Genomic DNA, 27,632 nt, shown 5'->3' with positions numbered 1-27,632 from the left:
TGCCTCTTGCCTACTTGCGATCTCTCTCTGTCAAATAAATAAATAAAATCTTAAAAACAAAAACAAAAACAAAATTAAAAAAACCTTACATTCCTTCCTTTGTAGGATTATTACTACTATTGTCACATAAAAATCACTGGTTAGGGGCACCTGGCTGGCTCAGTCAGAAGAGCATGTGACTCCCGATCTTGGGGTTGTGAGTTCGAGACCTATGTTGAGTGCAGGGTGAAGAAGGAGGGGGAGGGGAGGAGGAAGAGTGAGGGGGAAGGGAATTAAGAAGAAAGGAGGAGGAGGAGGAGAAGGAGAAGGAGAAAAAGAAGTCGGAGAAGGAGAAGAAGTAGAAAGAAAAGGAGGAGGAGGAGGGGGGAGGAGAAGGAAGAGGAGAATAACAGAAAGAAGGAGGGGAAGGGGGGGAAGAGGAGGAGAAGGAAGAAGAAGAAAGAAGGGGAGAAAGAAGAAATCACTGTGTGAGATGGTGTGGAACAGAAACAGATAAATAAAGTATGGCTCCCAATCTTTAGAGACACAGAAAAATTAGTGGGGGTGGTGACAATGGATTGTTGAACTTGCCCATGTGACTTCAGAACCAGGCCCTGACTCTTCTGAAGGGTCCAGGAACATCTTAATAAACAGATTTTCTACTAAAAAAAATATATAGTGGGGGTATGGGGGGTACAGATAGTAGGTATACATGAAAGCAAAAGGAATGATGGTCTAAGGAAGAGGCTAAAAACTAGTTGGGAAGGGAAGTAGCCAGTTAGAACACTGTTATTGTGGGATGGAGGGAGAGTTTTCAATTCTAACAGCTACATTAATGAATATCATTTTCCAGATCTAGAGACATGGAGACAGCCTAATGGAAATAAACTGACCAAAAAAAAAAAGCCTATTCTCTTGACTAATAGGAGATCCTCTAATGGACTAGGGACAGAAAAACATGCTGAACTGAGATATTTTGGTTTCATTTCCCTTATTCTTTCTTATTTTAATACATGTTAACCAATAATACATTTTCTAAAATTTTGCTACAACCTTCCTCACTTCTATAGGAGATGACTCTGCTGCCAAAGTGGGACATAAAGGATTGAATGAGGCTATGCAATGAGGGAGGGGGAGAGTAAATTTTCACTGAAAGCAAAGAAAAATGACATTTTCTGGATGGTTTGGTACAGAAAACTTTCTCAGTGTATATACATTCAACATCAGATATCCACAAACATCTATAAATACAAAGCTCTGAATTACAAGTTACTTAAAGTGATGACAAATGATGTCAAGGTTTGTGGTAAGGTACTTCTCTGAAGGACATGTTAAGAAACAAACTGTATGTTAATTATAGCTTCAAGTTTTCTCGTGTCTGAATCTATCAAGAGGAAAAATAAGGCCCTCTAAAAGCAGTGAGTAAAAAACAATTTTTCATTCACATAGAGGAGTGTTAGGAGTCCATTACCAATGTAAAGACACAGCACAAAACAATAAAGAAAAATCCATGTAGTCCAATTCATAAGAACCAGCCTTAAAGCCTTAGCAGAAATGATCCTGCTGTTTCTAATTCCCTGCCCATGGTTCAGTTACATAGAGGAGGGCTTAGAAAACAAGTCAGTCACATCTTTCAGTCCAGTTTGACTCAGAGTTTACTACCGATCGAGATTTCTATTGTAGCACAACTCAGATAAAAGAACCAATAATGAGGGAGTCACATAAGGAAACCTATCTTCTTTGTTCCCATTTCAATAGGAAGTCAGCTATTCCAAACAAGCAAGGGATTCTCAATCAGCAGACCCAAGTTCTAAACTTCCGTCTGTCACAACTTTGACCAGGTCTTCACAAAACATGTTTCTTTCTAGCCAGGCTGCTCGTATCATATGCTGTACAAGAAAACTAATTCAGCAACGCCTCCAAAACAAATAATCTGATTAACATGAGCAGAAGACATGGACAGACGTTCCTCCAAATAAGACATACACTTGGCCAACGGACACATGAAAAGATGTTCAACATGCCTCATCATCGGGGAAAGACAAATCGAAACTATAAGGCGATATCACCACAAAACTATCAGAACGGTTAAAATAAAAAATTTTAGAAACAACAGGTGTTGGCAAGGATATGGAGAAGGAACGTCCATGCACTGTTGGTGGGAATGCAAACTGATGTAGCCACTGTGGAAAACAGTATGGAGGTTCCTCAAAAAATTAAAAACAAAACCACCATATGATCTAGTAATCCTACTACTGGGTAGTGGAATACAAAACTACTAATTGTATTGAATACAATACAAAGAATACAAAAAGACTAATTCAAAAAGATACATGCGCCCCATATTTACTGCAGCATCAGTTACAATAGCCAAATTATGGAAGCAGCACGAGTGTCCATCTATAGAGGGATGGATAAAGAAGTGGAATGCAATATTTTTCAGCCATTAAAAAAGAATGAAATCTTGCCATTTGCAACAACATGGATGGCTCTAGAGAGCAGCATTAGCTACGTGAAATAAACCAGTCAGAGAAAGACAAATACCGTATGATTTCCCTCACGGGGAATTTGAGAAACAAAACAAACAAACAAAAGGGGAAAAAAGACAAACCAAAAAACAGACCCTTAAATAGGGAAGAAACAGAGGGTTACCAGAGCGGGGGTAGGTGGCAGGATGGGTGAAACAGGTGACCGGGATTAAGAGTACACTCACCTTGATGAGCACTGAGTAATGCACAGAATTGCTGAATCACTATAGTGTACGCCTGAAACTAACATAGCTCTATGTTAACTCTGCCGGAATTAAAATAAAAACCCAATTAAAAAAAAAGACAACTTGCCACCCCTGTATCTAAGTTTCCAAAAAAGAATTAACAGATTATTTCAAATTTATTTGTTAAATTCCATACAATGTTGTATACATTATTTGTATTCTCTTAAATAAATGCAAATAAAATCATCTATGGAGCTCAGTAAGATATAATATTTATTAGTTGTAAAACATACATCCAACAGCAAGCCCATTTCCCCCGCCAGGACATACACATATTTCCGATTATGTTTAGTCATATCCTTGTAAGGAGAACAGAGTAATCTTACACTGAAAGAATTATTTTTGGTTCAGTATCTATAGCCCCAGTTTGCAAAAATCTTCTTTTTCAAGTAGTTCCGCCCAGGTTCTAACCAGATATGACCTGGTTAGGTATGACTTAGAGTAAATTAGAGTAAATTATATTTAGTCCCTTAATTCTAAAGTTCACACAGTGTTCTAATAGGCGAAAGATACCAAAAGCAAATACAGATAACTGATTCTAGATCCTCAGGCATTGAGGTGATATGTACACACTGTCTTTAAATAAAAATTACATCAAAATAAGTTGGAAAGCCACTTGGCTTTTAAGTATTGTCTGCTTCCCACACTGTACAGTCTGTTGGCAATACTTTTTAAAGTAAAAATAAAACAATATCTCGATGTGAAGGCTATTAATGCCTACACATTAATTTTGTCTAGCATGTTAGTCATACCAATTTAGTCAAACACCTGGTCAGAGTTTAAAAATAGAGCTTCAAAATCAAGACAGAATTTTAATTGAACCACCTATAGACTTCTACATAGGAACCCCTCAATTTGTCTCTTCCTGAATGTCCTGCTTTTTTGAGGACCAAGTATCTAAATTCAGAATTTCAATATTAAGCTCCACAGAGTAATAAAGAAAAGTGCTAGTTAAATTCTTGGGCCAAGTTCTAGTCAGTGTGTTTTGGAAAAAAACATGTTGTTAACCGGTTAAGGCCAAGAAAAACACACAACTTCTGGTCCCCCTAACAACGATTCTCTAAAACAATAAATGCAGAGTATGACCAGCAAACTGGAAACCAAAAACCTAGAGTCAAACTGGCTTCAGCTTCCCACCTGGAAGCCATGGACTGGGGCACGAGGAAAGATGTGAGGTCTGTAGGTAGATAGTTTTGCCTATTGGTGAAGAACTTTTGGGAAGGCCTAAGTGTTTGAAGAAATGAGAAGACAGGAACATTTCTGGGTTCTGTCTGCTATCACCTTCAAACTATCAGTGGACAGGAGAGAGGTCCATAATAATGGATGTTCCTTCCCAAAGCCTCTATGCTGGGGGTAAGGGGGGTAGATCAACAGTAACTGGCCAAGAGAAAAGTAACCAGTCCTAGTCGGTCAGTAAACCAGCGTCCCATCTCCTAATTTTGCACGTATATACTTCCTTTCTCAATGACGTGCACAGTTCTCAACTTGAAGATATACCTACAAAATTCTCCTTCACCGTTCTTTCTTCAGTCCTGTTCCTGCACACAGGAACCCTGGCACCATAGTCTTAAAATACAGAGGATTATCTAAAGTCAGGTCATACTAAATCATTAGACATAAAAAGTTTCCTTGAGACATTTGCAGTAGTGTTGTTCTTAAAAGATCAGCAGAGAGGCCAGATTCCCATTACATAATGATCAAACATCAACAATAATCACAGAAACCAAAGACAGACGCCTATCCACAGAGAGCAATTACATATCTCCTTAAAGCCTAGAAACAAGCAAACTTTTTAAATGAGTATTTACAGTTAAATTAGGGTAAAGGAAACATTTTCTCTGACTGATCCTAATTTTTTCATTTCTTCAACTGATCCTAGTTTTTAATCACTTACCTCCACCAAACCCATTCCTAAATAAATGTACACATTTATATAGATAACACAGAAAGTTCATATAACATGACCATTATAATGATTCTTTCTCTCTTTTTAAACTTTTTTTTAACTCTTGGGTAATTTTAAATGCACAATTTACTAACAGTAAATACACATTCATGTAACAAGAACCATATCACTATTCTTCCATTGGATATATCCTGAAATACCAACAGAGACCTTGAAAGGTGACAGGATAGCAATCAGGGAGGCGCACTTATTCAATCTTCCTTGGAAACACTTGGAAGTCTTTTTTTTTTTCTTCTGCAAGGCCTTTCTCAGAAAATGCAGGCAGTTTAGAAGTAAAGGACAAAACCACGAATCTCTCTTTGTAGGATATCAGCATTTCTGTTGCAAGGGATGTCATCTCAAGGGCTAGAGCAGCATCTAAAATCACAAGGGAACATATGCCCAATGGTTTACATAAGATCCTTCTAGAAATACATTTCTATCTCACTTACTTTCTTACATTGAAGATACTTATAATATTGTATTACACACTTAAGAAAACTTCAGACTAAACAATATATATCAAAAACAAGATTTTAATGACATTCTTTAGGATAATTAGCAATCAAAACTGTCATGTATAGCATATCATCTCCTTGTCTGTAAATAATGACTGGTTTTGACAAAACAGATCCAAGTTTCATAGAGGCTACAGTTCATACAGTATGTGTAATGAGTGCATTGCCAAGACTTCTCCCAGAGCCTTGGAAGGGACCCATACCAGTGAGGAATTAAGACTTGTTCACTTCATAGTAAATTCACATATGATGGCACAGACATTCAAAATGCTTTGTGGAGGTTAATAGATTAATGACAACAACATATTTATAAGAAGGTGGGATTTTATTATCATCACATTTTATAGCTAATAAGATACTAAACATTGGATGACTTGTCGCATAGTGAATTAGCACTCAAAAGGTCTGATTTGGGGGCACCTGGGTGGCTCAGTGGGTTAACGCCTCTGGCCTTCGGCCCAGGTCGTGATCCTGGAGTCCTGGGATCTCCCCGCATCGGGCTCTCTGCTCAGCAGGGAGCCTGCTTCACCCCCCATTCTCTGCCTGCCTCTCTGCCTACTTGTGATCTCTGTCTGTCAAATAAATAAATAAAATCTTTAAAAAAAAAAGATCTGATTTTTGTTTTTCATTTTTTTAGTACTAAACAGTTATACTTAAAGGAGGGAAATCCTGTTACCATTTAAAATTGACTTTTGATTTTCCAAGTCATTGTTGATGCCTAATCACTTATTATTAATCTATCCTGCTTTCTTATAAAAAAAAAATGTGTGACATGTATTTATCCTGTGAATAGGTCCACAGTGAGGTGGGAAGGTGTTCCAGGGGCCCTGTTTTCTCTGCGGTGACACGTGGTTCAGGTTGTAGCTTGCAAGTCTCTTTTTCCTGTGGTATAGTAGCAGGACAATGTAAAGTCCAGTAGAAGCAAAAAATAAAAATAAATAAATAAATATATAAATGGGAAGCAATCATCTGGTATAGTGCTGATCCTTCTTTATGGGGAAGAAGATTACCAAGCAATCATTTTGTCTTTCTTGCTTTAAAAGCCCACAGGGACAAATGGCTGATAAGGGAGATAAGTATATATCCTTCCACAGCACTCATCATCATAAATTCGCATTACTGGAGCCAATAAAATACAGGAGATTAGTTTAAGAGCAAGAGATGTAAGCTCTATGAAAAGGGATTTCACCCCAGAAACAAATGTCACTTCTGTATTTTTAAGTGACACAACTCTTTCTCCATCAGGAGTTCTCATGGTATCAATCACTGGAGATTACTTTAGCTGCAGTATCTGAACTTCAGCAAGCTACAGAATATTTCTCATGGGAGGACACTTTGCTTTAAGTATGAAACACCTGACATACCCAGTTCAGAACCAAAACGGCTCTCAGTGCTGGTGTTCCATTCGAGGCAAATCAGCCTCCAAGTCATCTGACGGGGGAGATCCTGATACCTATAAGTGAATAATCAAGCATTACAGTGTCTCAATAGTTGTAGAAGTCCCACTCCTCCCAAAATCCCAATTCTTGTTCCTCAAATACCAGATGCTTAGAATTAACTATTCATTGTTCCAGCTGCTGCCACAGAAAAGGCTGACGAAGTAAAGACATGCCATTCTTCGACCTCTTTGTTGATAAGTAAGTTAAAAGAGACTTCTGATGTGCGGAGGTAGTACAAACCCACTATAACCCATCTCTCCTACTTATTACCAAACCAATAAAACCCTTTAGGAAAAATATAAAAAAAAAAAAAAAAACTGAAGATTAAGCAGAGGAGTCAAAAGTTGGCAATGCGGTCGTTCACATGGACGTGGCTTCCCAATTTAGTTTTTTATTTCTGTGCCTCTGTCTAAAAGGCAGGCCCTAATCTCAGAGTAATGAAGTAGTACAAGAGGCCAAAAGTCTGAAAGGAACTCCCTTGTTGGGGTGCCTGGGTGGCTCAGTGGGTTAAGCCTCTGCCTTCAGCTCAGGTCATGATCTCAGGGTCCTGGGATCAAGCCCCGCATCAGGCTCTGCTCAGCAGGGAGCCTGCTTCCCCCTCTCTCTCTACCTGCCTCTCTGCCTACTTGTGATCTCTCTGTCAAATAAATAAATAAAATCTTTTAAAAAAGAAAGAAAGAAAGAAAGAGAAGAAAGAAAGAAAGAAAGAAAGAAAGAAAGAAAGAAAGAAAGAAAGAAAGAAAGAAACTCCCTTGTTATCCCGGAAAAAACGGAAAAAGGGTCCCTGAAGGCCAGCAATTATGTGGGAAGAAGGATGGTCCTGGAGGGAAGAGGGTTAGAGGAAAGGACCGTCTCATTCTGTGTGTGCACCCCAGGAGTCTCAGCTCAGTTCCTGCAGCACGCACGGCAGCGCTCCACCAGCACAGCAGAGGCTTGGGAGAACCGAACTGAGATTTGAATTGCCTGTACGAGTCCCTAGCTAACCCCAGAGCCCCGTAAGCACAAGACAGATGCAAACTAGGATATCAAAGACTTAGAGAACTGAGATTTGAAACACTTCTCACAGGGGATAAGGCAGAATGTACAGTGTGAACAAAAGCTGAATGACTGCCTGCTAAAACAAAAATTTCAACATTCTCCAGAGGATTATGAAGGATTAAAACGGGACCCAGAGGCTACACAACGTAACATTCACAGTTTCCAAGATACAATCAAGATTTTGGCCATAAAAAGATCTATTGGGGTGCCTGGGTGGCTCAGTTGGTTAAGTGTCTGCCCTCAGCTCAGGTCATGATCCCAGGGTCCAGGCCTGCTTCTCCCTTTCCCTCTGGTTGCCGCTCCCCTTGCTTGTGCTCTCTCTCTGTCAAATAAATAAATAAAATCTTAAAAAAAAAGATCCAGGAAAGCGTAAGCAATTGTCAAGGGAAAAGAAAATCAACAGATACCAATCCTGAGATGGCCCAGATGTTGGGACTTTATAATCTTAGGGAAGTTATATATGAGGATTTGTCACTCATCATACCTGCTCTGGAAGAAATGCTAAAGAAAGTTTTTCAAGCTGAAGAAAAATGGTACCAGAAAACAAAACTGTAATCTTTAAGAAAGAAGGTAGGAACAACAGAAATGGTAAGTGGTTAGGTAAATATAGAAGACTACTTTTTTTCCTAAATTGCTTAAAATATTTATGACTATTTAGAGCAAAATGTATGACCTAGTACAGTTTTCAATGAAAGACATACAGTTCTAATATAAAGTCTAGGTTGAAGTAAAAGGAAATATGTCTGCAAGTTTTCTACATTTTATAAGTGGTACAATATTTACTCTAAGTACACTGTGAGAGATTAGTTATGTACATTGCAAAACCCAGAGCAATCACTAAAAAAAATCATACCAAGAAATATCCCCAAAAAGCCAATATTAAAAATATTCAAATACAAAACAAGACTGGAAAGGGAAAACAAAGGAACAAACAAACAAAAAAATAATATAAAGAGCTAGATCTTATATCTATATGAGATATATATTATATATATTATATCTATATAGATCTTTGTACCTATATAATATACAGAGCTAGATCTAGATATATCAATCATCACATTAAATGTTAATGGCCTAACTATTCACTAGCAGGCAGAACTCTGAAGCTATCACCCTAAGTTTCCTGCCCCTGCTTAGTCAATCAAAGTAATTTAGCTCCGCTATGAAGAAGCTTTGCACGTGTAATTAATGTTACTAATCAGCTGACCTTCAGATAGAAAGATTATCCTGGCAGGCTTAATGTAGACCTGGTAAACCATCATGTGCACTCTTAAAAGCAGAAGAGTAAGTCAGAGATGAGGCAGAAGGGGAGGCGAGAGAGGCTCAAAGAGTAAGAACAACTTGACCATTATTGTTAGCTTTGCAGATGGAGAAGGAGGCCACAAGCCAAGGAATGTGGATAGCCTCCAGAAGCTGACAACCACCCCCAGGGGTCAGCCAGCAAAGAAACAGGGACCTCAGTCCCACAACCTCATGGAACTAAATTCCACTAACAGTCCGAGTGGGCCTAGAAATAGGTTCTCCCCTAGAGCCTCCAGAAAGAAACGCAGCCCTGCTGAAATTCTGATTTCGACCTGCGAGACCCAAGGAGAGAAGCAGCTATGCCCAGACTTCTGACCTATGGAAACTGTGAGATAATAATTATTTTAAGTTGGCAATAGTTTATTAGAATGCATAGAACATGAATACACATTTCAATTAAAAGAACTGAACTGATAGAATGGATACAAAAGAAAGACCCTACCTACAGGAAACACTGTAAATTTTAAAAACAGATTGTACAAAAGTAAAAAGATACACCATGGAAACAAGTAAGTATAAGTAAACTGGAATGGCTGTCTTACTCTCATATAAAATCAACTTTGTGGCACAGAGCACTACAAGAGGTAAAGAAAGATATTTCATCATGATAAAAGGAACAGTGTGTCAGGAAGACAAAAACAATTATAAGTGTGTATGTACCTAGTAATAGAGACGTAAAATACATGAAACAAAAATAAACAGATATAAGAGAAAAATAAATAATTCCAAAAGATTTTACTGGATTTTTCTATTTAATGTTAATTTGGGGACTATTTTCTACTAATTTAAATGTTATTAAAATAATATGTGATGTTAAAAAAAAAAAAGATTTTGACAGCACTCTTTCAGGAACCGATAGGACCAAACAAACAAAAGAATCATGAAGGACACAGAAGATCTGAAGAACACTATCAACCACCTTAATCTAATTTCACATTTAGGGTAGGCTATGTCCAACAACTGAAGAATATATATGTTATTTTCAAGGAAACAGGTTCATTCACCAAGACAGACCCTATGCTGAGCCATAAAACATACCTCAATGAATCTAAAACAATCAGAATCATACACAGTATCTTCCTTGACCACATGGAATTAAATGACAAATCAATAATAATAAAATACTGGGGCGCCTGGGTGGCTCAGTGGGTTAAGCCGCTGCCTTCAGCTCAGGTCATGATCTCAGGGTCCTGGGATCGAGTCCCGCATCGGGCTCTCTGCTCAGCAGGGAGCCTGCTTCCCTCTCTCTCTCTCTCTCTCTGCCTGCCTCTCTGTCTACTTGTGATCTCTCTCTGTCAAATAAATAAATAAAAATCTTTAAAAATAATAATAATAATAAAATACTAGGGAAACCCTAAATATCTAACTATAGAACAACACATTTCTAATTAATTCCTGGGTTAAACAAGAAATTACAAGGGAACTAAGAAAATGTTTGGACTGAGTATAATGAAAATACAACATATCAAAATTGGTGGGATGAAGCTTAAACACTGCTTGGAGAAAGAACTGTGTCACTACATACATAGAAAAGTATATAACGGGTGTAAGGGTGTAGGAAGGGGGCGAGCAGAGACAGATTCCATGGATTATGCCATACTTTACTTACAAAAATCTATCTTGCAGATGTTCCACTAGTCTATAAAGATAGGCTTTTATACATGTGAGAATGTTTGTGTTAGGCACAGAAACAAAATACAGTTCAATGTATTGATCCACATCATGAAGAGGGCGAGTAGAGTCCCAGCTTCTGCCAGAAAGCCACTTGCTTTCAGACTCCTGTTGTTTCTCTTCCCATTCAGATTTTCCACACACAGATTCATCTTATTTTGGTATTAATTTGTGTTTTTCACTACACCTACTTTCTCGTTTAGTGTATTTTAAATACAACTGGGAAATGAACAAGTAAACTAAGGGTAAAAACGCAGAACCAATTTATAAATATAAGAGGATTGGTTCAAAGGAACAAATAAAAATCTGAAAAATGAAGGCTGCCAAAGCCTTTCTTCCATTTCATGAAACTAGATTTGGTTATGCGACTCCTGAAAAATGGTTTTGAACAATACTACTACTCACAGAGAGCAAGTGAAAAATTCTGCACCTTTAAAATCTACATTCAGGGGCACCTGGGTGGCTCAGTAGGTTAAAGCCTCTCCCTTCAGCTCAGGGTCCTGGAATTGAGCCCCGCATCAGGGCTCTCTGCTCAGCAGGGAAACTGCTTCCTCCTCTCTCTCTCTCTCTGCCTGCCTCTCTGCCTACTTGTGATCTCTGTCTGTCAAATAAATAAATAAAATCTTTAAAAAATAAATAAATAAAATCTACATTCAATTTAAGATTAAAAGTATACAAAGAATTTATTTAGACTCTCCAGTTCCTAAAAGTAAAATGTGTGATGGTAATTAATCTTCACACAACAGGAATTTGTTTAGTTTTGGTTATCTTGCTGCAGAAATTGTTAGCAGGAGTTAAGACAAAGTGATAGCAGTCAATAAACCCGTTTCTTGGTATCTGTGGGTAACTGCCACTGTAATTTGTTACCCTCAACAATATTATTCCCTTGTTTGTAGAGCTCTACAAAATCATTGAAGGAGTACTGACTGGTAGAAAAAAGCACCCACACAGATTCAGAGGCAACATACGGGTGCAATCCAGGAAACAGAAATGCTTCAATAATGAGGACGGAGAAATAAATCCCAAAACAAAAGTTGTCCAGCACCAAGGAGAAGTGAGAAATCCTTAAGTGCAATGATACATATCCAAAGTTTATAACCAGTTAGGGTTGGCTCAGGAAATTTAAAAGTTTGCCAGTGTTCTTAATGTGAAAATGAGTGATATGACTGTTGCTGAAGCAGCAGAAATGTAACTGTTCTGAAGAATTAAGAGAAATTATAGAAAAATGATTACATATGGAAGAACCAGTCTTTAACATACACGGAGTGGGTTGTCTTGGGCAAAAATGTCAAATAGATGATACGTTTAAAAAAAATATAAAAACAGGGGCGCCTGGGTGGCTCAGTGGGTTAAAGCCTCTGCCTTCAGCTCAGGTCATGATTCCCAGGGTCCTGGGATCGAGCCCCGCATCAGGCTCTCTGCTCCATGGGGAACCTGCTTCCTCCTCTCTCTCTGCCTGCCTCTCTGCCTACTTGTGATCTCTGTCAAATAAATAAACAAAATTAAAAAATAAATAAAAATAAAAAAAATAAAAACAATTCAAGGAGTGAAATATGGGTTATAACATTTGGGTTAATGCAGTGAAATACTATAAATTACCACAAAAGTTTTATAAAAGCCATAGCTAGGTTGCATACATGGTGTGCACATTTTTAATCTATAGAAAATTGATGACTGTAAGCTGGAAAATGTCTATATAAACATATGTGTGATAAAGGTACTAAGAGCAATGAACAGTAAGAAAAAATTTAACAAACAAAATCATACAGATCCCACCAATAAACACACCTAATCCTTAAAAGAGAACTTTTCCTAAGCTACTTTAATAAGGAAGTATGAGACCCAAGTTCTATCCAACCTAGAGGGGATTCCTGTACCTGATGTAATGCGGCACTGGGCATATGCAAGTCAATAGTGGCCAGAGAAGGAATTCGAGATTCTGAGAGATTCTTGTTCTCTTTCCTTATTAACCTGGAATTTCGAGCTAAATAAAAATAACCATAAACACAGTGAAAAAATTAGACATTTTTGTTAGTTATTCCACATTCTGTATCTGTCCCTCAGTATGTACTCAGTGTACATATTTACTTACATAAATCTGTACATATTTACATAAATATGTAAAGTTACTACATTTTTTATTTTTAATATTTTGTTAGTTTATTTAACATATATTTTTAATAATGTATACAAAAAAGGCTACAAAAGTAAGAGCATTATAAACAAACCTATGCCTTCCAAGGCTCTTAGTTCAGGGAGATGACTGTAGTTTAGTTCAGGCAAACGGACATCTGTCTTGGAGTACTCCCTTCTTTTCTTATTTGCCTGAAGTAGGCTCTTTTCACTAGCGACCTAATATCAGAATGATTAACACAAGTGAATTAGCTTCCAGGTAAGCCTGGCTTGCCCCTTTTGTAAGTAATATATTGATATCCTAAACTTTAGGAATTAAAGAATAACACAAAATTTCAGAAGTCCTGCAATGAGCTTTTGAGGTTTTTTATTTGGATGTTTCTGCTCGTTCTTTGAGTAAAGTAAGTACTAAGGTCTTGGTTCAAATCAGTTATAAAATAAATATTTAGTTCAAAAAAACTGTAAGTACAAAAAAATGAGTTCAGACTACTAGATATACATATTCAAAAAGTGATAAATAAAATACATGGGATGTTTATAATAATACGTTATTCACATCTCAGAATTAAAGCATGATGCAGGAGAGCAGGATATGGGTTCTAAACCCAGATGTTGATGAAAGTTAAGGCTTAATTCTGCCTCAATTAATTTTCATCATGAAAAGACTCAAGTGTGTCTTCTCCCCACTAATCTCTACCTCCTCTTTTGAATGCCTCTTAAAAATAAGGATAAACAGAAATAAGATCTAAAATTAACAGCCAGGCCTGATTACACAACGCCTGAAAGGCGGCGCTATCAATTCCAGCAACATGGGATTGAGCCAGCTACTCTGAAAAGTCCTGCTGATCAAAGTAATCTTCCAAAGCAGACCAAGAATGTAAAACACAAAAATATCTACAAAGAAATCAGAAGGGTGTGAAAAAGAGAAGTACTACGGTTCTGGAAATCGTGGGCCAAGAATAATGAAAAGAAAAGTAGATGTAATGCCCAAATCATGAGAGATATGAAAAGAAGGTTATATTTTTCAGCCTGAGGATAATGAGAAGGGTAGAAGAGGGAAATCTGGGAGAAAAACACTCCTTTGGGAAATCCACATCTCCCATTACCTGGCAGAAAAATTCACTCACATTCCTTAAGCATCTTCTATGTACTAGAGTAGATAAGCGTAGTGGGGTAGAGCTGTAAGGAAATAAACAAAGCACATATTCCTGCCTTGGAAACTTACATACTAGTTGGGGGATACAGACGATATATAGATAAATGCATCTAGAGGCTGTTAGGTGTATGCAATGGAAAAAAATTTAAGCAAGGAGAGAGGATAGAGAGCAATGGGTGACAAAAGGAGTTAGGATATTAGGGAAGCTCTCACAATGAGGCTTCATGTAAGCCAAGGAGGAGAAAAGGCAAATTCTTTGGGTTATCTGGGGAATGTTGTAAAGCATAGGAAATAACAATGTTCTAAAGCAGAGGAAATAACAAGCTCCCAAATGTAGGTGCAGGTCTGGTCATGTTCAAGGAATACAAGGAAATCAGTGGGTTGGAATAGTTTGATCAAGAATGAGAATATCCCGGGGCACCTGGGTGGCTCAGTGGGTTAAAGCCTCTGCCTTTGGCTCAGATCATGGTCTCAGGGTCCTGGGATCTAGCCCGCATCAGGCTCTCTGTTCAGAGGGGAGCCTGCTTCCTCCTCTCTCTCTGCCTGCCTCTCTGCCTACTTGTGATCTCTGTCTGTCAAATAAATAAATAAAATCTTTATTAAAAAAAAAAAGGGGGGGTGGTTAAAAAAAAAGAATGAGAATAGCCCAGGTAGAATAGAGGGATGGGGAAGTGGGTTGATCAGGGACTTGCAGGCCCCGTCAAGGACTTGGTCTTTACTTAGAGATGACAAGCCAATGGAGGGTTTTGAGAGGAAGAATAATGATGATTTAAGTTAATTTTAAAAAGAGGCATGCTAGCAGTTATGTTGAGCATAATAACCCTCCCCTGAATCTTCAGAAGACCTGTGAACCTTGTGCATGCTTCCACTATTATAATCCGACACTGTTTGAATTTGTTGACCCTATACTAGACCATGAGCTCCTCGAAGAGAGGGATTTGATTTCTTCATCACCAGGGTCTCATACAGGATACTTAATCAATAAATATTTATAAACAAATCAATAGAATATTTTCACCAAAAACCTGGCATGAGCGAGGTACCACGATTTAACTTGTCACCTACTCTACAAAAGAACTGATCACCAAGTATTAAGAAAATTTACTACTACCAAAAAATTAAAGCAGATGTCATTTAAATAATATCTTATATTTAAACTTCTAGACTCACAAAACTTACTTAAACTTTAACAGTTTCACATTGTTTATTATGACAGGTTGGGATGATATACATAAAACTAAGGTTCCACTTTATGATAGGTCTCCAAATGAAAGTCTCAGTTCTTCACTATTATATTTAACACGAGTGGAAGTCTAGAAAAGACTAATATTTGCTCTTCTACCACTGGGAATAGCTCACTTACGGATGTGGTCACATTAATATTATAAATGCCTGACGGAGAATGTTTATTTGGTTTAACAAATGGGATACAATACTTCCTGGTTTTTTCGTCCACTCTGTAACAACAACAAAAAATTTAAGTTAGAACCAGCGGTAATTCTTTTTCAAGCACAAAAGCAAAACCAAATGACACAAAACCAAGTGACCTGCAGTTTAATCAGCATTTAATGCCTGTTCTTAAATACACAATGAACATAGATCTGGCGAAACCTTCAGTCCTTTGCCACTACCTTCACGACCCCCACCTACCTCCCAACTCCAACCAAATGAACTACTTTCCTTCCAGCAAAATTTCCAAAGTGAGCATCTTTGGACCACCAAATGCCCACAGCCATTCCATGTAGGTAAACCCTTAAAACCAATTATTTCCTTTATTATGATAACCTCCTTTCACGTTTTTAGACTAAAGAGTTGTAGACCATCTTCACCTTAAATAATACAATCCTTCTTTCTTAATACTCAGGTGAATTTTTTTTTTTTTTTATCAAGTGTTAGTAAGTTTCGTCCCGTAGGCCAAAAAGGCTTTTGAAACAGAACCTGACAGGAATGAAGAGGACCCAGAAGCCTGAAAGCAACCCAATGTGGCTGATTTGACAAACACTTGCAATTCGTAAACATACCTTTAAATGTTTAAATGTAAAAGACACTTTGTTCTTATTTTCCTAATTCATACCTGTAACTCTGAACTCCGGGGATAGTCACCATTCCAGAATTAATCCCGGGAGCCACTACAGAAGGATTGTGGGCAATGGGAGGGATTGGCACGCCCGGATTTCTAGTGTGATCCCCGCCGCCGTTGCTGCAATCTCGGAGGCTTGCTGAAGGCCCGGTTCTGACGTGGCTCATCCCATTGTCGGGGGGACAGCTGACATTGGAAGTTCGACTGACTTTTTCAACTTTTTCTCCATCCATTTTTGACCCTTTTATTTTAAATACCTTAGAATCTTTAATTTTGGGATCAGCATTGGTATCCTGACCATTAAAAAAAAGTTAATAACATTAATGATCTGAAGAGATTGAAAAAGCACCTCTTCTTATAATTTGTCAACGAAAGTGGAATTCCATAAATATCACCTTACTGCACCCCTGTTTTCTTCATTCTATCTATAGAATTAAAATTAAATCCAGGATTCTTGGTCAGACATTTGTTTTGAATAAAAATGCAACTCACGGGCTACCTGGCCAGCTCAGTCAGTAGAGCGCGCAACTCTTGATCTTAGGGTTGTAAGTTCGAGCCCCAATTTGGGTGCAGAAATCACTTAAAAATAAAAAAAATCTCAAAAAAAAAAGAAGAAATGCCGTTCACACTAGCTCTGAGATATATATATATATACATATATATGATTAACATGACACATACATATATTAAATTTATATATATATTTTAGTAGAGAACAATGTGAAAGAGGAATTAAGTATGCTCCTTTTTGTTCTTAAAAATCTAAAGTACAAAAATTGAAATACAAAATTGAGAATTCCTTTCAGTTCACTTGAGAAAATGGGAGTGGGTTGGCAGTGCTTGAATTACCTCACCAAGAACAGATTCTGGATAACCTACTTGCAAAAATAAACTTTAAATAAATATCCAAATCTCAATTTTAAAATGCTCCACACAAAATTTTTTATATGATATTTTTCACTCCTATCACTTAAGGGAAAAAATGATATGTGCATGTGTTTGCGTCCATGTGACTATACGTGAGTACATGTGTCTAAATGTTCTAGAATAAATGTGGTTTCCTGACAAGGCCTATTGCACAGTCTGATATATAGCAGGCACTCAATACATGATATGTTGAGAGAGTTTTTTAAAAGGTAATGTCTAAAGAGAAGATAACATTTTTATAACTAATCTAAACGTTAACGTGTTCAGCACCCAGAAAACTTTTTTTCATCTTCATTTTTTAACTCCAAAAATTTAAAGATAAATTAAATCTAAAACTTAACATTAGAGCACCCGGGTGGCTCAGTCGGTTAAGCCTCTGCCTTTGGCCCAGGTCATGATCCCAGGGTCTTAATATCAAGTCCCTCATTGGGCTGCCTGCTCGGTGGGGAGCCCGCTTCTCCCTCTGCTCCTCCCGAACCCCCCACCTTGTGCGCGCGCTCTCTCTCTCTCACATACAAAAATAAATAAATAATCTTAAAAACAACAACTTGATGCACATTAACACATGGTGACTTACCTGTACCACAAGTGTTTTTCTCTCTTCACCAAAGAAATCATCTTTTTCCTTTTCCTTCTTTCTGTTCTGAGATTTTTTAGATAAAGAAATATTTCTGGCATCTTTCTGTACTTTTAACTGTAGCTCTTGAGAAAATCTACATAAAAATACATTTGTCAATTCAATAAAATTGTATAAGACAGACAAATCTAGAAAAAAAATTCATTTCAAGATATTTATTTTTAAAAATTGAGTATTAAGGAGCAGCTGGGTGGCGCCATCGGGGTAAGCATCTGCTTTCTGCTAAGGTCATGATCCTGGAGTCGAACCGTGTCTAGCTCCCTGCTCGGTGGGAGTTTTTCTTCCTCTCCCCCTGCCCCACCCCCTGCTCCTTCCCTCACTCTCACTCACTCACCCTGTCTTTCAAATAAATAAATAAAATCTTTTTTAAAAATTGAGTATTAAACTAGACTATAGGGGCGCCTGGGTGGCTCAGTCAGTTAAAGCATCTGCCTTCAGCTCAGGTCATGACCCCAGGGGCCTGGGATGGGGCCCCACATTGGGTCCCCTGCTCAGCGGGGAGTCTGTTCTCCTTCTCTCCCCTGCATGTGCACTTTCTCAAATAAATAAATAAAATCTTTAAAAATTAAAAGAAAAGAAGAGGAACGGTGTCATTATTAGAAATACAAAACTCAACTAGCCACTTTTTTCAGGGAACATTTTTAGTTGAAGAAAGACTGACAGAAAACTACTACCATTATTCAGACTTGGTGTATCCTGCAGACATTTTTTTTTTAATAAACAAAAGAAAACAATAGATATTTGTGTTAATGATAAAATTCTAATTTTTATGCAAAATTAGAATTCTGTTAAATTTGTGTCCACTACTGTGCCCTTAACAGAGTCCCAACACTTAAAAAGACTTTTCTGATGACAGAGAATGTGGCTTTTTGATACCACATAATGAACTATGTTATCATTTTAAAGAGCTACATTATTTAACAAAATAGTATTTTCCAAATGACTCATAATGATGTTACAAAAGCATGCATGGGTAACAAAGATCTACTCAAAGTGCAAGATAGACAAATGGATTTTAATGTAATAGGGTAAGAAAAGTTCACTGATATGTTTCAGATTCCATAATACAACCAGCCTTTAAGAAACTACCACTGTCAAGTTTGGGTATAGTATCAGAGTTTGGGGTATGGAATCAATAAAAAATACTCACAATTATCTACAAGGGCTACTAAAGGGGCGCCTGGGTGGCTCAGTGGGTTAAATTAAAGCCTCTGCCTTCGGCTCAGGTCATGATCCCAGGGTCCTGGGATCGAGCCCCACATTGGGCTCTCTGCTCAGCAGGGAGCCTGCTTCTCCCTCTCTCTCTGCCTGCCTCTCTGCCTACTCGTGATCTGTCTGTCAAATAAATAAATAAAATCTTAAAAAAAAATAAAAGGGCTATTAAAATACTCTTCCATTTTACAACTATACATCTGGTGAGGCCAAAGTATCTTCATATATCTCAATCAAAACAACATATCACAATTAGTTGAATGCGAATGCAAATATGAGAACCAGGGTATCTTCCATTAAGCTCAAGATTAAATAGATTTGCAAAAATATAAAGCACTGTCATTGCCACTCATCTCACTATTTTTGTTTCGTCAACTGCATTGATGCCAGCAGCTGGGACAGCACAAGAGACCATGCCAACGGGTCTGGTGCACCCAAGCTTGGCCCAGCAAGGTCCCAGCACAGCGGTGGCAACAGTCTCATAGGACTGGGTGTGGTGTGAGGTCAGTGGCAACAGGAGATGCCATGTTTGCAAACGCATCAGTACTCAAGATGATGGCATCACACAGCTGGTACAACATACAAATCAGTAACCTGAGTGGTAGATGTCACCCGCAGGAGCCAGAAAGAAAAGCATGAAGTGACTGTTTCATGAAAACCAAGATCCTTAACTTAGTGAATTCAGGGGACCATTCCTAGGAACTGCATAATTGCTAAGGGTGAATAGTGGTAAGGTGGTAAATACTTGAGATCCTATAAAAACAGGTGGCTAAAGAAATAAGAGAATGCCCTTACTTTAACTCTAGGTTCAGGTACCCAGAAAACGTGAGTCTGTACTATACCTCTCGGCAAATCCATCCTTATGAAAGAAATCATGATGGAGGAGTTCAGCACAGAAGGGTCTTTTGTCTGGGTCAATATGTAAGCATTTCTGGAAAAACAAGGAATATACACAGCTCATATCAATGAAAACCTGCCTACACTTAGATTCCTAAATATAGAAAAATGGAAAACTGGGGCATCTGTGTAGCTCAGTCATTAAGCCTCTGCCTTCAGCTCAGGTCATGATCCCAGGGTCTTGGAATCTAGGACCGCATCGGGCTCCCTGCTTAGTGAGGAGTCTGCTTCTCCTTCTCCCTCTGCATCTCCTGTCCCCCTCCCCCACTTTTGCTCCCTCTCTCTCTCAAATAAATAAAATCTTCGAAAGAAAAAAAGAAAGAAAAATAGAAAATTGCTCTCTATAGTCAGCGAATTTTAAAAGCATATAATAAATGATAAAGAATAAAGAAAATATCTAGACAATGACCACCAATGGTTGCTAAATCACAAAAAGAAAGACTACCAGACATTTTATGTCTCTAGATGGAAACATACAAACTTCTGATGTAGTCTTGCCAAAGATCTCGTTGGGGAGACTGCTTACCCCTCTGTCTCTACCTGCCTCTGTCTGTTTGTGTTCTGTCTGTCGTATAAATAAATAAAATCTTTAAAAAAAAAAATTCTAAGGGTCAAACAACCTACTTTCTTTATCAAAATAAGTGGCAAGATTTAAATAAAAAAGAAAGGCATGAATATGAGCTTCTAAACTAAGATATATCAACCAATTGTGATCTACAGACATCATGTAAACCCTAATTCAAACTATAAGAAGAAATTATGAGAAAATCAATGAAACTTTGAGCATTGGCAAGATGTTTTATAATATTGGGGAATTATCATAAATTTTTAAAATTTAAAGCCCTTGCAGAATGGAAAGGAAAAGGCCTGTTCTGTGTATATTATTGTGTTGGATTCTTTATGCAGATTATTTTATTTTAATGCAGGTCTTGTTCTGATGTATTGGAACCACTTAATGCCAGAAAAATGGAAGGAACTCCATAATTAGCTTTAAGCAAACAAGAAGAGTTCTACAAATAATTAAGGTATTTATAAGTGAAATAATATAGTATCTGGGGTTTGGTTCAAAATACTACAGAAAACGAAGTTGAGGAAGGTGAAGATAGATAAAAGATTGTCAAAAGGTTGTTAATTGCTGCAGCTAGAAGATAAGCACAGGAAGATTCATTATACTCCTATATTCTCTCTACTTTCTTTACTATATTTGAAATTTTCCATAACAAAATGTTTAAAAGTTATATAATTCTACCATAAGGGATATAAATTGGATAAAAGTTTTACTTTAATTCCCTTTAAATCTCTATAGACATCATAAATTTGGTCTCAATAAGAAATATTTGAATCTGCTTTAAGATTACCTAGAGAAGTAGAAATTCTTCTAAGAACTTGTAATAATTTTATAAGCTTACCAAACTTTTTTTATGAGTTATTTAAAAAATTTAAGAAGCAAAAAAATCTTGAGAAAATATCATATGATCCTGGTGTTTCAGATAAACTGTACTTACTTTATCAATACTTCAGGACAGTCCTAATAAACAAGAATTTTTTGAGCTAGCAATTCCAAAGTTCCAGTGAGAATTTCCCTAACATCTTTCTCAAAGACAAGGCAAAGGTGATGATCTTTTATTTTTAAGTTTGCTTCATTAAGCTTCCCAGGGAAGAGGGCTTGGGAATACGACACATATGGGCAAAAGCCTCATTAACAAGGCAGTACAGGTCATGATCCTATGCCTTATATTTTACTATTTTGCTACTTCTTTACCTTTCTTTTTATTTCCTTATCCTACGTTTCTTCTCTTTTCCATTTGCATAGGCTTACATTTTAAGTGTCAAACATACTGTTGTGAGGATGTTTTCACACTTAAAACATGCTAGATAGCAACACTAAATGGTTTCTTAAGCAAGTTTCTCAGGCCTTTCTCTCTGAAGATCACCCTGCCAAATTATTTAAACTCTTTCTTTACATACAAAGATAAAAATCAGGGGCGCCTGGGTGGCTTGGTCAGTTAAGCGTCTGCCTTCAGCTCAGGTTGTGATCCCAGGGTCCCGGGATCAAGTCCCAAACCAGGCTTCCTGCTCAGATTTCCTCTCCCTCTGCTACTACTTCTGTTTGTGCTCTCACTCTCAAATAAACAAATAAAATCTCTTTAAAAAAAAAAAAAATCAATAGAAGGGCACTTGGCTGGCTCAGTCAACGCAGCATGCGACTTGAGTTCAAGCTCCAAGTTGGGCTTAGAGCTCATTGGCCCAAAAAAAAAAAGAGGCGGGGTTGCTGACCTCCTGGCTGGTTCAGTTGGTAGAGCATGTGTCTCTTGATCTCAGGGTCGTGAGTTTCAGCCCCATGTCAGGGGTAGAGTTTACTTAAAATAAATAAATTAATTTAATTTAATTTAATCAATATTAAAATTGTTGACCTAAAACATCAACTAGACAAGAAAAAGAGAAAACCAAGTCTCTATGATATAAATTCACTGTAAGAAAGTAAACAGTATGATTACCTTTGCTAAATCTATCACAACCTCAGAGAGTTTGGGATAACGTCTTTCAAGAGGTTCTGTTTCCTTGATTTCTGGCAACCTTACTCCAGCAAACACGGGATTTTTATAAAACAGCTCCTGATGTCTTGGAATGAGATTACCTGAAAGTGGGAACAGCACACATCTCTGTCATTACATGTCATGATAAAAAGAACAAAGAAACAGGTAATGTGGAGTGGATAAGAGTAGAACATGGCTTATGGACTTGGGGTGCTTTCAATACCCAAATCAACTGAAAACTGTGTTCTTATGGTGGTAGCACCTAGCAGTCTTCACAGTGGTGTTGACACAAATTAACTCAAGAAAATTAACATTCTTATCTCAACCTACTGATTTAGAAAATTCACAAGCCACTATATATAGAACTGAAATCATGAGGGAACAGAGAAGAAGCACAAGGACTTTTTATAATTTTTTAGATATAATTACCAACACTTCATTCCTAACAACAAAGCATGAAGTGCTGTCCAAAACAAGGAAATTTTATTAGTCATATGATCAGAATCTAATATAGATAAATCAGTTCCACCCTTTAAGTATTTAATTCTAAAATTCAGATTAAATTGTTTTAATTTTTTAAATTAAAACTGTTTTAAAATTTTTAAAATCTGATTTTATAACTGTGTCCAAGGTCTGATTTGAGCACTTTTTTGTTTTCTTCCATTTTGGTACCTAATCTAATACGAAATATGAAAATTCTGCTATGAGAACCTTAGTGTATTGTTTATTGAATTTCTACCTGGGGAACTTAAAGTCCAGTCGTTAAATAACTCAAGTATTTTCCCATTACCTCCATTTTCCAAGTTCCATCTCCCAACATAAAGCTGGTATTTCAACAAATGTAAGAAGAATTTGATAGTCTAGCTTTAAAATTCTGTCCAAAGCACTAAGATTAAACTACCTAGGAAGTCTTTGCGTCTCTTAATTTGAAGGTGAGGATGACGGTACTAGTCATATTACACTGACTGCTTGCTAACCCAAAGAAAATAAATGATCATTTGCATCCCCTACATGTGATATATTGAGTGCAAAAGTACAAAGAAAATTCAGTCTTTGCACTTTTCTTTGTAGGGAGTGCAAGAGGAGGGTGGAGGAGAGCATGAATAAGACTGTATGTCAGATAAACCAAAGCCACACTGAGAATGAATTAATACAGATAGGAGAGATTTCCCCATTTGCTCCCTCCTGCCACTTAAAACACATATCATCTCGAATATACCAACAACTTGTAAAACCAGTATGAGCACAAACATAAGGGAAAAGCCTTTAAAATTTAAAAGGCAGATGTATAATCTTACCTAAACACACCATAATATGATATAGCTGGTCAATATCAGAATCTCCAGGAAAAAGGGGTTCGCCCATGAGCATTTCAGTTACCAGACAACCAATGGCCCATACATCAACAGCCCTGGAATAAAAGCAATGTGGTATAAAATCCGGCATCCCACTACGTTTATGTGACTGAATCTGTCCTGCATATTACTATTTGGTATTTTTGGTATTGAGAATAGTAGTAGTAAGCTTTATATTACTCTTAAAAATACATTTCCCTATAAACTTAAAGTACTAATTCCCAATTTTACCCAAGTCAGATCTCCAGGAACTTCAGTTATTTGACTTAAGAGAGAAAAGGCTTCTGGAAAGTCAAAGTCGTTATTACGTGTACTTGATTCTGGAATTAGCCTTCTGGGTTTTCATTCAGAGCCTATTTGTTCTTTGTTTATATGTAACTGTAGCAAGGTTGATCAGTCTATCCCACCATACCCTGAAAACAGCATATCAGAGGTTGCTGGAGACACATTCAGTAACAACAAAGAGAACCGATAGCTAACTGGGGAAAAAATTTAAAAACCGTCTTAAAAATCAGTCACAAGAATTTAAAGAAGAATATGCTGGTGTCATTAGAGTAGGGACAACTACCTTGAAATTTGATTTTATTTATTTATTTGACAGAAAGCGCACAAGCAGGCAGAGCATCAGGCAGAGGGAGAGAGAGAAGCAGACTCTCCACTGAGCAGGGACCCCAATGACAGGCTGTCCCAAGACCCCAGGATCACGACCTGAGCCGAAGGCAGAGGCTTAACCAACTGAGCCACCCAGGCACCACTACCTTGAAATCTCTTAGGGTCATAGCTGAATTGTAAAATGGCACAGGGGCATCTGAGTGACGCAGTCAGTTGGGCGTCCAACTCTTGATTTCGGCTCAGGTCATGATCTCGGCTCAGGTCATGATCTCAGGGTTACGAGATCCAGCCCTGCACTGGACTCCATGCTCTGTACAGAGTCTGCTTAAGACTCTCTCTCCCTCTGTCCCCCGCCTTCTCTAAAGTGAATAACTTCTAAAAAATAAAATAAAATGGTACAAAACTACAGTATAAAAATAAAATGAGAACTCCGAGTAATCAAGAAAATATTAAATGATGTGTGCACTGAAAACACAGAAAGTACAGAAAACATTTTAGGAAGATTTCTACCCAAAGCAGTAAAAGTCACCATCCCTTCTTCTCTGAAGAACTCATTTGTGCAGGTACTTCATGTTTCAGAAACATTTCACTCAATTACGTTTCTACGCCCATCTTTGCCAACTCCAACTTGTCTCATTCCGACAGCGTCAGACTTACTCAATCAATGTTCTAAATATATCTATTTCCAACCTGCTGTACAAAACAGACGAGGCACTCACCTTTATTTCCTTACCTTTAAAGTAAGTATGCTTTCTCCAACTCATTGCACAAAAGACATTTAAAGGGGAAGCACCAAAAAGAGCAAGTCACCTTATAAAGCTCCCTAAATGCAAAAATTCCTTTCATTGTTAGAGGGATCCTTTATTATATTAGAAACATATTCCATTTTATCAAGAAAAACAGTGTTAAATCGGCCCTCCCTGCTCCCCCACCCCCTTGTTGATGTCTTACTTGCCATACTTGACATCACCGACCAATAGTTCTGGAGCTCTGTACCATCGGGTCGCCACATAATCAGTATAAACTTCCCCAGGGGCTGCCAATGTTCGCGCAAATCCAAAATCACATAATTTGACAACGCCAGACTGTGAGACTAATATATTCTCTGGCTTTATATCTCTGTGTATGATCTAAGACAAAAAACAGAATATGACACATATGGGCACTTCAAGTTAAGCAAATCATTTTTTGAGCACCTGCCATGTGTACTGTACTGTTTTTGTCCCTATCATGAATACAAATAAAAGCATATGAAATTGTTCCCAGCTTTAAAGTAACTGGGACCTGGCTAGGCAAGAAAGGACACTTACGCTTGAAATTTCACTTAAACAATCAAACATATTAGATGAAACATTTATTACTAGATACCAAATCAATTGTTCTATTAACGACTAACAGAGTAAGGCTATCATTGAAGACCAGAGTGATCATGGAGAATTTTTATGAAAGGGGTCGCTTCTAAGATAGGTCTCTAACTCTATGTGCAACCTGGATAAATATAGAAATGGAAGGATGATCTGAGTGAAGGAGAGTAAAAGAGTGAAGACCAGGGGCACCTGGGTGTCTCAGGTGGTTGAGCATCAGGCTTGATTTCGGTTCAGGTCATGATCTCAGGGTTGTGGGATCCAGCCCTATGTCACACTCCCCACTCAGGGGGGACTCTCCCTTTTCCTTACCTCACCTCCCCTTTCTCTCTCTCTCTCTCTCTCTCTTTCTCTCTCTCTCAAATAAATAAATAGGGGTGCCTGGGTGGCTAAGTCATTCAGTGGCTGCCTTTAGCTTAGGTCATGAACCCAGGGTCCTGGGATGGAGCCCCACATCAGGTTCCCTGCTCAGCGGGAAGCCTGCTTCTCCCTCTCCCTCACCCACTCCCCCTGCTTGTGTTCCCTCTCTCGCTGTCTCTCTGTGTCAAATAAAGAAATAAAAAATCTTTAAAATCAATCTTTTTTTTTTTTAAAGAAAAATACTGAAGACAAAAATAGATCAGGAAACTCCAGGGAAATGTTTTCCTAGAGTAGAGGTTATGTGCTAGGGAGGAAGACTGCCTCAACTGCCAGCCTGGGAAGTCTGAGTTTGTGCTAAGACTTCCCAGCGAAGGGGCGCCTGGGTGGCTCGGTTGTTGGGTTGTCTGCCTTCGGCTTGGGTGGTGGTCCCAGCGTCCTGGGATCAGCGTCGGGCTCCCTGCTCAGGGAGAGGCTTGCTTCTCCCTCTTCCACTCCTCCTGCTTGTGTTCCCTCTCTCACTGCCTCTCTATCTCTCTGTCAAATAAATAAATAAAATCTTAAAAAAAAAAAAAAAAAAAAAGACTTCCCAGAGAAGTGGGAACCCATGTAAGTGACAACCAATATGGTGTTTAAAGATGCTGGCCATAAACAAACTAAATCAGAAAGAGGGACCAGAGGCCAGGAGAAGAGCAATGGGACAACTACAAGATGATAAGGGCCTAAACTAGGCTGGTGTTCAGAGAAATGGAATGGGAGAGATACAATTTAGAAATATTCTCAATTAGAATCAAGAGAATTTAGGAAGTAATCTTAGACATTTTACTTAAACCTGGGAATCTAAAATAATGGTGGCTCCATCAAAAAAAGAAAAGTCTAGAAAAACTCAGCTTCATGGAGTAATCAGCAGTTTAGTTTTAGCCATATGGTTTTTAGGTGGGTTGCTGAGCACCCAACTGGAGGCATTCATCAGGCAGTTAGAAATGTAAAAAGGGTACAACAAGGTCAGTAGTTAGGATTTCTAAAGGAGAGACTACGGAAGGAAGTAGAAAACAGGATGCTGGGAGACAATACTAAAAATTCTACAGCTAGGCAAAATAAATGATTAGGTCTCCTCTAACATAAGCAAGCTTCATTTTGAACATTTAAAAAATATATTTATTTTTTAAAGGATTTTATTTAGGGGCGCCTGGGTGGTTCAGTGGGTTAAAGCCTCTGCCTTTGGCCCAGGTCATGATCTCAGGGTCCTGGGATTGAGCCCCACATCGGGTTCTCTGCTCGGCAGGGAGCCTGCTTCCCCCTCTCTCTCTGCCTGCCTCTCTGCCTACTTGTGATCTCTGTCTGTCAAATAAATTTTAAAAATCTTAAAAAAAAAAAAAAGATTTTATTTATTTTCTAGAGAGAAAGAGCAGGAGAGAGCGAGCGAGCGAGCAAGAGCGCAAGCAGAGGGAGGAGGAGAAGCAGGCCCTACTGAGCAGGGAGCTCTTTGTAGGATTCAGTCCTAGGACTCCGGGATCATGACCTGAGCCAAAGGCAGCTGCTGAACTGACTGAGCCACCCAGGCATCCTTAAAAATATATTTATTTTAAACTCTTTCAGAGGACAAAAGCAACCTGCTATTGCCGAGCATTTTGCATAAGCTACCAACTTCTCTTACATGCTAGACATTCGTGGTGAGGTCACAGGATCAGCCCCAC

The 27,632-nt window shown here is 38.1% G+C and overlaps 1 protein-coding gene across 2 annotated transcripts in view; it reads right to left on the bottom strand.

Annotated features, from left to right (window-relative positions):
- Positions 1-27,632, bottom strand: part of LOC111149274 (cyclin dependent kinase like 2) — a 49,431-nt gene continuing 21,799 nt past the window's right edge. Inside the window, exons 4-15 of one of the 2 annotated variants that reach the window (XR_002640755.1) lie at positions 25,166-25,344; positions 23,546-23,658; positions 22,209-22,348; positions 19,656-19,744; positions 17,542-17,677; positions 16,032-16,330; positions 15,321-15,414; positions 12,897-13,020; positions 12,546-12,652; positions 6,580-6,668; positions 4,869-5,075; positions 1-27 (exon numbers count right to left, since the gene is read on the bottom strand). Coding sequence is in view for 1 of the 2 variants with exons in the window: in XM_022506250.1 (XP_022361958.1) it covers positions 6,603-6,668; positions 12,546-12,652; positions 12,897-13,020; positions 15,321-15,414; positions 16,032-16,330; positions 17,542-17,677; positions 19,656-19,744; positions 22,209-22,348; positions 23,546-23,658; positions 25,166-25,344 (1,347 nt within the window). In the remaining variant the exon portion in view is untranslated. Of the gene's footprint in view, positions 28-2,870; positions 5,076-6,579; positions 6,669-12,545; positions 12,653-12,896; positions 13,021-15,320; positions 15,415-16,031; positions 16,331-17,541; positions 17,678-19,655; positions 19,745-22,208; positions 22,349-23,545; positions 23,659-25,165; positions 25,345-27,632 lie in introns of those variants that run through there. The other variant, XM_022506250.1, reaches the window with a different exon arrangement.

This window comes from Enhydra lutris, unplaced genomic scaffold, assembly GCF_002288905.1.
Source record: "Enhydra lutris kenyoni isolate GAN:26980312 unplaced genomic scaffold, ASM228890v2 scaffoldscaffold21, whole genome shotgun sequence".
Lineage (NCBI taxonomy): Eukaryota > Metazoa > Chordata > Mammalia > Carnivora > Mustelidae > Enhydra > Enhydra lutris.
The sequence above is the reverse complement of the archived record's forward strand: the minus strand, read 5'-3'. Positions and strand labels throughout refer to the sequence as shown.